This window comes from Pteropus vampyrus, unplaced genomic scaffold (genome assembly GCF_000151845.1).
Source record: "Pteropus vampyrus isolate Shadow unplaced genomic scaffold, Pvam_2.0 Scaffold7, whole genome shotgun sequence".
NCBI classification, from domain to species: domain Eukaryota; kingdom Metazoa; phylum Chordata; class Mammalia; order Chiroptera; family Pteropodidae; genus Pteropus; species Pteropus vampyrus.
This window is the reverse complement of record NW_011888788.1, coordinates 2,298,730-2,309,986: the sequence shown is the minus strand read 5'-3', so window position 1 is coordinate 2,309,986 and position 11,257 is coordinate 2,298,730. Positions and strand designations below refer to the sequence as shown.

At 45.0% G+C, this 11,257-nt stretch overlaps 1 protein-coding gene and 1 pseudogene across 1 annotated transcript in view; one reads left to right on the top strand and one right to left on the bottom strand.

Annotated features, from left to right (window-relative positions):
• SLC23A2 (solute carrier family 23 member 2) overlaps nucleotides 1-11,257 on the top strand; it is a 101,381-nt gene that overhangs the window by 82,512 nt on the left and 7,612 nt on the right. Inside the window, exons 11-14 of the mRNA XM_011369975.2 lie at nucleotides 1,493-1,640; nucleotides 2,808-2,913; nucleotides 9,147-9,276; nucleotides 10,001-10,138. Of these exons, the coding sequence (XP_011368277.1) occupies nucleotides 1,493-1,640; nucleotides 2,808-2,913; nucleotides 9,147-9,276; nucleotides 10,001-10,138 (522 nt within the window). The remainder of the gene's footprint in view (nucleotides 1-1,492; nucleotides 1,641-2,807; nucleotides 2,914-9,146; nucleotides 9,277-10,000; nucleotides 10,139-11,257) is intronic.
• Nucleotides 10,835-10,953, bottom strand: LOC111747035 (annotated as a pseudogene).

The following is an 11,257-nucleotide window of genomic DNA, read 5'->3' as shown; positions in this document are numbered from 1 at the left end:
GAATCAAGACACTAAAATGAAACCACAACACTACATTAGTAACAAGATAACTATGTAAAAAATTATTTAGAAAATACGAACGTTGCTTGATAAATCATCTGTATGAGAAAAATCTGTTCCAAACTCACCTGGAGATGAGATGTTGACCAAGGTTGCTGCTGGCGGGCATAGAGCATGCCCCGTTATGTTCCGTGGACGTGCACTTTGCCCCTCTAACCACAGGCCGCCGCTGTATCCTCTCTCTTCTCCCACAGGGTAAAGTAGCCGCAGGAGGGAGCACTTCTGCCCGCATACACACTCTAGGCATATTCTGCACAACTTTGTGTGTCATCTTTTTCTTCCCAAACCCAAGGTTGCTCCCTGTTACCTACAAGACAGAGGCCAAGCCTCCCTAGGTGGCATGTCGAGCCCTTCCTAAACCTGCCTGTGCCACGCCATACACACGCCTTCTTCTAAACACCAGCCCATTCTTATTCTACTGGGTTCTGCCCATCTGCTATGCTCATTCAGGCTGCTGCCTGCCCAGAACCATCCTGGGCAGGGACTGTCCTCTTCCTGACTTCCTAACTTGTACTCGTTGTGACCCAGTTTGGATTGCCTTCTATTGATGTCTACCCATTACACTGTTTCTTTATCTTTCATTGTCTGTTTTCTGAGCTACGTTGTTGGCTCCTGCATAAGAGACCATTTTATCTATCTTTCCTTTTCCACTGTGCTTTATTTTTAGTAGCTGTATTATAACTAATACAAGGTTCAAGGGTTCAAGGAAAGGTCTAGGTACTTTATCAAAGAAATCTGTTCATTCTAACAGTGAAAGTTCCTCATGCTATTTTTATTAAATAACATCTATGGCTTTCAAGGTTCAAAAAGAGATTTTTTTTTTTTCTTTAAAGTTAAAGTTAAAGAAGAACTAACTAAATCTAGACACTCAAAATGAAGCCACCGGGGGTTTCTCTTTGCTTTCTTAAAAGGAATCTATCTAATTTTCCATAACATGGTTTACTTAAGGGTTGTCTCTACTTTGTGTCATGCTTTTACTGTTGGGATTTAATTCAGCTTTTTTAATTTAATGCTTTTTTCATTTGATGCCAACCCCAGTGCAAGGGCACCATGAGTTCATACCACACTTTGCACAGCAGGGTTAAAAATCCTTCTCATACAATTTCTATCCCAACACAGCAGGCTATGTTAAGTTGTAATTTAGTAGACACTGTGGTTTTGAAGCAGGAGAAGCACCTTCCTCTTCCTGCCAAACAGTTTTAAATAAGGACATAGAACAGACGAGTCCTGGTATGGCCAACTTCCACTGGCTCAGGAACTATTCCCAGGCACCTACACATTAGTGACTTAGGTTTAAAAATAAAGTTTCCATTAGTTTCGAAATCTGAGTGGGTCTTACAGAGTCCTGAAGTTCTGAATGACTCGCTATCCTGCTAACTTTTGCCTCCCCCTCTAAGAAAGTGAGAATTTCATGTTTGTTTTCCTTACGTAGTTCAGTGGGGACTGCCCACCATCTCTGCGGCTGGTGTCATCGGCATGCTCAGCGCGGTTGTTGCCAGTATCATTGAGTCTATCGGGGACTACTACGCCTGCGCACGGCTGTCCTGTGCTCCACCGCCCCCTATCCATGCAATAAACAGGTACGTGTCTGAGAAAATGAGTTCTTCATCAGGCCCAGTACCTCATTACTTTGCTCTTTGGTTTGGAAGATCTTGGAGAAGAAGCCAAGTGCTTCAGCATGAAAGCAGCCAAGTATCAGGGCTTTTCATTGGCTGTTTGTCCTTGGGCAAGTCACTGCCACTGCTCTCTCATTCCTCATCTGTAGCTCCAAGCAGAATTCTCTTCCTTTCTTAACACATTCTCTATGAGACCACTGTAGACTTTAAACTCATCAAAATAAGTGCCACACTGCCATTGTTCTTTGCTTGGTTTGGGGTCATGAATATATGTTTCTTTTGATTGTTGTTTTCCCAGCCGTTCTGAACAGTAGATGCTGTGTCATCTATTCATAATTATAATTTATATGTGGAGAGATAAAAGCAAGAATAAATGAAGTCTGCAGAATCTAGAAGTTTATGAGCTGTAGGGTTTAGATTCTCAGCACACCTGGTCTTTAGTTTCTATATGCTGAGAGTGAATTGGACCCTATGGAGGCTTCAGAGAAGAGAAAATAGCCCAGATCACCACACTCCCAATGCCCCACTGGCGCCTCTTTCCCAAGCAGCTGCTGCTCCTCCGAAAGGGATTGTATGTGATGAGATGTAATGGGTTGTGTCTTAGCATCTCTTGCAATGGTTCTAATGTTAGAGTTTATAGTCCTGCTTTTTATGTCTTTCTCCAAGAGAACTGTTGCATATGATTATATTACTCGTATATTGATTCTTTTAAAAAGCGTCATTGTTTACAGAATTACAAAACATGTCATTCCTGATGTAACTATATATTAATAGCAAAGAAATCAAATCAGTCAGTGGACGGCCCACGTTTGTCTTAGATCCCAACAAATGGCTCTGTTTTCTGGCTAAAATCCTTTAATTTGGAATTCTGTTTGAACACCTTTGTCTAATGTGTGGTGACAGAGGTGCTTCTCAAAGTTGAATGAGAGTGAAGGATCCTGTTCAAGTGTAAGCTCTGCCTCAGCAGGTCTGGAGTCAGGCCTGAGACTCTGCATTGCTCCCCCTTCCAGGATGTGTGGAGGCTGCAGATCTGTGGACCAGGCCTTTGGGTCATGGTCATTTAGAGCATACTGTAGATTGCCTCCCCCATTGAATGAATGTTTCTCTTTCCCCCATTCCTTTACGTTTTAGGGGGATATTCGTGGAGGGTCTCTCCTGTGTTCTCGATGGCATATTTGGTACTGGGAATGGCTCTACTTCATCCAGTCCCAACATTGGAGTTTTGGGAATTACTAAGGTACAAGTACTTTTTTAATTAAATAGTTGGGCCTCTAAACGTCGACTCGTTTCACTGATTGGTCTGACCACCTGAGTTCCAAAAGGATGACCCCCAACTCTGAGATCACCTTCCCCACATTTCCTTATTTTTTTCCATTGATAGGTTTTTGGAAGGCCGGTGGGGGTCTCTCCTCCCTTGGCTGGCCTGGGTAGACAGGCTCTCAGATGCTGTCATTCCTTCTTGCATTCTACAAATTTTTATTAAGCACTCAACCTTGTGCCAGCCTGCCATTCCAGGCACTTGGGATGCATTAGTGAATAAAAAAGAAAAACAGCCCCATTCTCGTGAAGTTTACATTGTAGCAGGGAAAGACAAACAATAAACAGTAAGCATACTAAGTATGACAGAAACATGGGGCAGGGTGAGGGGATGGGGAATGAGGGTGAGTGTTAAATGGGGGTGGTCAGGTTAAGCCTCATTGATAAGATGGCCTTGGGCCAAGGCCTGAACAAGGCAAGGGAGGCATAGAGCTGTGCAGATGCCTGGAGAGTGGGCATTCAGGCAGGGGACGGCCAGTTCAAAGCCCTGTCTTGGGTGCAGTGTAGTATGTGGCAGATCAGCAGGAGGCCAGTGAGGGGCGGGGACAGGGAAGAGCAGATGAAGTCATCGAGGTAACCGAGGACCAGGTCACGCAAACCCTGTAGGCTGCTGGCAACTAAGTGAAAGGGGGTGCCCCAGAGAGACTGTTCCATCTGGTTTTTTTGTTTTGTTTTATTATTTTTAAAGACCACTTTGGCTGCTGTGGTGAGAGGTGACCACGGTGGGTGGTGGAGGGGATGGAAACAGGGACCAATTAGGAGATGGCACTAGTTCTAGATGAGAGATACTACTACTTGTTACAGAAAAAAAATTGTTCTTTTAGTAAAGAATTAATATGGTTTTTAAGTTGTCACAGCAGAATCCTTCTCTTTCAGATGAAATTAGTTGTGGAGTGGATTAGACAAGCCGTAGTGAGTTACTCGGGTTGAACAAGGCCAGGGTCAGGAGTCCCACCTACTTGCCTCTCCTCCCCACCCAGCTTTGTACACAGACACGTGGCCTTGGGGTCGTCCCACCCCACAGTCCAGCCTCAATAAGAAGACACTTATTCTTGGGCTTCCAAATTATTGCTAGCGAGTAAACTTCATATTCCAGTTATTTAGGGCCAAAGTGTACTGTTTGCCAGGGTGCCGAGGAATGCCGCTTGGTCCCCCAGCCATTGTATGTGCAGCTAGAGACTGTGAGAACTGGCTCACCATCCAGAACAGCATGCATGGGTCACAGGTCTTCCTTACCTGAGCCCTGTGTCCTGAGAACTTGGGGGTAGGCTGGAGCCTTCTAAAACTGTTTGACCTCTGTGAAATTAGAAATTCGCTGCCCAGCTCTCTGGGAGATTCTATAGTCAGATAAAAAGAAACCAAATACTAAGTTTGGTTAATCTTGACTACAAATCCAGGTGAGAGGGAACAGGGCATACACGGTGCATGCTTGACACATTGGTTGGTTTTCCTGTAAGTTCATCACCGAGTTCAGCCTCAGGTGTGCAGATGGCTCCACCTGCTGCCTGTGGCTCCTGGCACAGCACTCATGAGGGCTGCCTGATGGGCACTTTCTCCAATGCCATCCCTGAGACCTATTGCCACTAGTGGTGAGAAACAGATGCTGAGTACACAGAGTGTCTAACGCATGGACACAGAAATGGGGCATAAGCCACTCACTCTTGAGCCGATTTGCTGCCATGAACCCGTAGACATATAACTAATCTTAAATAGCATCAAGTAAAATTGTTGTAAATGGGGAAACTTCAGGGGAAGGCAGTTGAGCAAGCCAGCTCCCTTTCTGTACCCTTTGAAACACGTCATCGGCAGGCAGAGTCACTGTAGGGAGTAAGTGGTGCTGCTCATTGAGGTTCCCTTCTAATCAAGGATTGAGGTGGTCTGGGGAATAATTATTTTTATTACATTTTGAGTGGTGCCAGCTTGTTCTAAAAGGCAACCTGCCAGGGCTTTTTAATGAACTGAATTGATCTTCCCTCAGAATCACTTTGGGTCACTTCCTCAGGCGAAGATGGCATTTATTTCAAGGCAGTGTCAGCCCTGGAATCGGTTTCCATTGCCCTGGCTCACAAGCGGGTACAATCCATCCATCTCCACAGGTGCCTTGGGATGGGGAAGTGAGACTTGCAACATCAGTTTCTCTGTGGCCTGAGGTGTGCAGCCAATGGGAGATCCTGTCCAGGAAAAAGAAGGCACAAGTTCTAGACTCTGTGCCTGTCATCTAGATGAAAGACTTGGGACAAGTCACTTTTCTGAATAGAATTGAGATCTGAAACCTGATGATTCTAGATCTAGATCTGTGCAATCTAATATGGTAGTAGCCATGGCATGTGGCTGTTTAAATTTAAATTAATTAAAATGAAAGATTCAGTTCCTCAGTCACACTAGCCACATTTCAAGGGCTCATTGGTCACTTGTGACTGACTAGTGGCTGCCAAAAGACAGCACAGATATAGAATATTTCTATCAGTGCAGAAAGTTCTAGGGAATGGCAATGGTCTGGGTCTTTGTATCAGACTTCCAGAGCATGTAGAAAAGAGGGTGATCTATGGCTTGTCCAAAGAATCTGCCTCCATTTCTTGGCAATTATACTATTTGTTATCCTTTATCCAGTTATGCCATTCCATGTCCATGGGAATTTTAACCTGTTTGACTAGGAGTTGAGGCTGCTTACCCCGTTGTATGTTCTGAAGTTCTAAGGGGTCAGATGCCAGCTGCAGGACTCCTCTGCTGAGTGTGTGCAAACATCTGTCCCACAGAGGAGCAGACATGGTGGGAGGGGACTGCTACTGCTTTGGGTTCCAGCCCTGGCTCCATCACTTTCTCCCGAGGTGACATCACTTCTCTGAGTCTCCATGCCCTTGTCAGCAAGATAGTGTGCAAGGCACTGGAATGAATAACTTGGTGTGAAGCACTAAGCAGAGTCCAGCTTGTGGTAGGTTCACAGTAAATTACAGATACCGTCTTTATATGATATTGTCAAACGAACTCAAAAAGCCCAGAGACTTTGGCTACAGTGATAAAGACTTAGTGCAAGGGTCTTAGAATTTGCAGACTGGAGACACAGCCAGGCAAAAACCCAGAAGCGTTCTGAAGAAGAAAGAAAAGTCAAGAGTTCTTACCGTAAAAAGCACATTCTTGAGAATTATCAGCCTTTCATTCTTAGCCCTAGGATTGTTCCAGAATGATTATCAGTCAGATGTCAGGGGGTCCGAAAGATGGGTACCAGGAAGTCTGGTCACACCTGATGGCCAGGTAAGCATTATCTGGAAGGCTGGTATATATCCAGATATATATCCAGGCATTGAGACGTTACAAAAGTTACAAAAGTTTAAGTTCCCAGGCTAGTTAGAACAATAACAGGACCGTTTCATTGGAAAGTTACAAAAGTTTAAGTTCCCAGGCTAGTTAGAACAATAACAGGACCGTTTCCTCATGCCTTAACCTACTCGATAGTAGTAATTTAGCAGCTTGGCTGTAGGTACCCCATTTTGTTTCTTCACCCTGTGCCTCCGTATTAGGCCGTAAATTTGTTTCTAGGACTGGACACCGTCTCTCTGGCTGTAGTATTTTTCTGGTGGTGTCCGGAGGAAGGTCATTTTTCCTCTGCTGCTTCCATGCTATTGAAGACTTTGGAAAGTCAGAAACAGTGGCCCTAGAGGCAGAGCCAAAGTTCAGGAACGAGGTCAGGAGGGAGGTGGGGAAGAGATTCCAGGGGGTGGCCATCAGGAAGGAGATGCAAGGGTCTGTGTGAGCACCGGGAGGCAGGAATTTTAGGGCTGTGTCTGGAACAGAATGGTGTTTGGAACAGAATATGTAATAGGCATTCAATTAATATTCGTTGAACAGTAGAATGGCTTTGTTGCTGCTTGTGTTTTTGTTTTTGACAGCTGAGGCAGATCAGCCTTTCATGCATGGTTTTCATGTAAGATTTGTTTCAGGCATCCCTGGTGCCAGCCTAGCCCTCCCCCTGCACACCTAACAGGGCTGCCTGACCCTGCCAGGAGGTGGCTTTGCACAGGCGGCTCCCTCTGCCTGGATGCTCTTTCTCCAGTAAACTCTTGCTCATCCCTCAAGACCATCTCTGGGGACCCCCTCTCCAACTCTTCAGTTTCTCTTCCCACTGGGTTCCCACACATTGTAACAATGGCAAGAGTATAAGAGTCTCATTATTAGCACCTGACTTACTCATCTTTGTACCCCCTTCCCCTATTCAAACAAGTGCTTGTCACGTAGTAGGTCCTTAAAAATGTTTGCTGAAAAACGAGCCATTTATAAATAAAAGGCTTTTTTATCCCGTAATACAGCCAATTAATGGTAGGTCATTTTTACTGGGTTTGCCAGTTTCCTGACCTTTGTCACTGCTTCCCTACATTCATTGTTGTATGGGAGGAGCTGTGGATTGGAACAATAAAGCCTGAGCTCTAGTCTCAGCAGTGCTGATTCTGGCTGGACAGTCACCTCTTCGTTTGCTCAGTAAGATTCAACTCTCATTCTTAATCAACTGATCCTTGGGTCTTTTGAGAAATTGTTGGACTCTCTAGACCAGCACTGTCCAGTGGAGCATCATGCAGTGGTAGCAGTGTTCTGCACCTGTAACGTGGGGGCCACCACCCGCCACAGGTGCCTGGGGAGCACTTGAAACGTGTCAAGTGCAACTAAGAGACTGAATTTTAGATTTCATTTCATTTTAATTAAATGTAAGTAGCCATCTTTTCATTATTGTGAATCATTCTTAAAGCTCTGTGGACACCCCTCCAGATGTTTCTGGAACCCTTGTTATCTGATTTACCTCCTCAGGTTATTTTTTTGGGAGAGGCAGCACAGAGTAGGGGCCAGCAATGCAGGATTCTTGAGCCGAGTGCCAGTTCCACCTCCTGCTACCTGGGTGACAGCAGACTAGACAGAAGCTTCTAGAAGGTAGAGATCAGGTTTAACAGATAAAGATAAGACCATGTGGGAAATGATATAAGTGGCGCAGCAGAAGCCCAGAGTGGGGCGGGGAGGGGCGCCGGGAGAGGAGCCTAGCTGTGGAATCAGGGAAGGCTTTGCAGAGGGTAGTGTTTTGAAGGCTGTGTCTGGGAACCAGCCAGAAGAGGGATGTGGGAAAGGGTGTTCCAGACAGGCAGGCCTGGGCCTGCCTGGTACACTGAGGATTAGGTGGTAAGCCCCCAGCGTGACTGGGGCTGGACAAGGAACTTGCCAGTGGGCTTGGCTCCCTTGGGAAGAGCCTGAGAAGTGTGTTTTTTTCATGAGCGCCAGAGGACTTAGGGGATGACCTCCCAGTGCGTTAGAAGGTCATTCCACCCCAGTGGAGAGGACAGGTGGGCAGAGAAAAGGCCAGAGGCTGCAAGCCCAGGTGGTAGGCTATCAAATAGCCCGATGCTTGCCAGGCACTGTTCAAACTATTTTACATGTCTCATTTAATCCTCGAAGCAGAACCACACGGTTAAAGAGGTGAGGATCCTGCCATCCAGAGAGACTTAGTTGCTTGTCCCAGTCACATGGATAGAGGTGGGGTAGGGATGCCATCCAGGCAGTAGGGCTTGAGAATTCTGCAGTCTGTGTCCTCTAGTCTGTGCCCCCTCTCACAGGTAAGACAACATGAGAGAAAATTCCAGAAACTTTTGGGGTCTTGTCTAATTCGCGGTGCAGGGAAGGTGGAGTTGCTTTGGGGCAGGTTAACTCGGTGAAGGGCGATGCCAGGAACCCAAAAGAGAAGCAGAGGCAAAGGGTAGCTTTTGCAGTTTGCATTTGAAAGACTAGAAGTTCATCTCAGCCATTGACTGTGGGCATTAGAAACCCACGGTCTGAGTGCAGGAGCAGGTCCATGCTCAGGTGACATCACCCAGGGCCAAGCGAAACAAAGGCCGAGTCCTGGGGGCCCCGTACAGTGAAGGGGAGGAGAAGGGCCAGGACAAGAATGAGGAAAGGTGACGGAATCTTTTTACTCTGGTGTCTTTATGGTCATTTCTAGGAACTGTGCATTGAGATCAATCCTCATTATAAAATGAAATTGATCTCTCTTAACTAACAATCTTAAAAGTAACCCAGGTTTTGAATTAGGATTTTGTCACACTTGTGACCAAGGGGCCTGGGGAATTCATGCTGAACTCAGAGGTAAATGCCTATCTCTGCCTCTGGCGTGTCCTGCAGGTCGGCAGTCGCCGGGTGATACAGTACGGGGCCGCCCTCATGCTGGCCTTGGGCATGATCGGGAAGTTCAGCGCCCTCTTCGCCTCCCTCCCGGATCCTGTGCTTGGCGCCCTCTTCTGTACCCTCTTTGGTAAACTTCCATTTCTTCGATGGCCGACTTCCCTCTCAGGCTCCTTTTCCTCCCATTTTCATAGGGGTTATGTTTTTTTGCTAGTTAAATCTTTTCGGTAAAATTGGAAGTAACAATAAATTTCTGTTTTGAAATACAAAAGGACACACCTTCAAAACATAAAAACCTGCATCACTCTCTGTACTGAATTTATGTTGAAGGTAGAACCAGAAGTAGAATAATGGGGCTAGGAAAAACGAGGTGAAATTTAGTCTCTCTAAATGGTATTTCTAATTGATTTAACTCAACCTATCTTTCCCTCTGAATGGGTTGTTTAAAACGGACCATTTTACAATGAGCCTCTGATCTTTGTGCCATTTAGTTGTAATCAGGGACCAAATAGTTGGGTGGGTTTCCCAGTTTAATTGCAATGTGTGTAGAGGAGGAACTAATGTCCTTAGTTGGTTTTTTTTTTTTTTTTTTTTTGGTCGAAAGAAAGTGTGATGTTTAATGACCCTTAAATGAGCCCAGAGGATGCTTAGGCTGAAGGTCATTTGGATCAGCGACCCAGGTGATCACATTCTAACCCCCCTGTCTGACACTGCACTGGTATTCTACTTATGATGGGACAGAAAAAGGACATTTTAGGAAGTCTACCTTTGATGGCCGTGGGTCATCTGTCACCCATGCTGTAAGCTCATCCATGCGAGCTAATGGAACCTGCCGTCTGATGTTTTCTCCTTAGGTATGATCACAGCTGTTGGACTCTCTAACCTGCAGTTCATCGATTTAAATTCTTCCCGGAACCTCTTTGTGCTTGGATTTTCAATCTTCTTTGGGCTGGTCCTTCCAAGTTACCTCAGACAGAACCCTCTCGTCACAGGTAGGCAAAACACTTTGAATCTTGGGGGGAGTTGGAACTATAGCCACCAGTTTACAAACAGCTCTTCATCAGAGAGGACTTTGGAACTTCAAGAATTGTCTTGGTGGATGTTTGTCTGTGTATTTCATTCTAATCTCACTTTGCCACAGTTTATCTGTAAGCCCTTTGTATTTCCACATGAGCTGGCATGTGCACATCACTGATGTGCATGTTAAGGTCTGTCTGTCTGTCTGTCTCTGTCCTCTCTCCTCTCTCCCTCCCTCTCCACTACCCGCTTCCACCAGGACCCTCCTTTGGGAGAATGCCTCTGTGTAAAACCTTTTCATTTCTTAGAATAAGGCTATATTAAAGTATATAATTTCTTGAAACTCTATGTACTTTGAACCCCTTCTTTTTTATTTTACTACCCCAACGTCATGAAGAATGAATAAAGGGAAACCATCTTAAGAAATAGTTATTACTCTGGCATTTTATGCAGAATTGGGGACCATTTTATGTATATGCTTATATTTTTCGAGGTGAAATTCATATAGCATAAAATTTACCATTTTAAAATGAGCAGCAGTTGATTGGCATTTTATTTTATTATTATTTATTTTTATTTATTTATTTATTTTAGGTGAGGCGACCCTTGGTTGACCTCACAGATTGCAAGGACCTTGTCAGTTTATAATCCACCCTCTCTTTTTTTTTGCACACCTACAGCACCTGGTCTTCCTAGGTGGTCTCCCATCCAAGTACTAACCAGGCCAAACCCTGCTTAGCTTCTGAGATCAGACGGGATAGGGCCTGTTCAGGGTAGCATAGCCGTAGACTGGCATTTTAGTACATTCACAGTGTTTTGTAACCACCACCTCTTCTCTCATTTCCAAAACATTCTCATCACCTCAAAATAAAATTCCATACCCATTAAGCAGTTAATTCCTATAGTCCCTCTTCTCCCAGCCCCTGGCAACTACCAGTCTGCTTTCTGTTATTGTGGATTTACCTATTTTGGATATTTCATATAAATGGAATCCTACAATATGTGACCTTTTGTGTCTGGCTTCTTCCACTTAGCATAATGTTTTTGAGATTCATCCATGATATAACATGTATAAGTATTTCATTCCTTCTTAT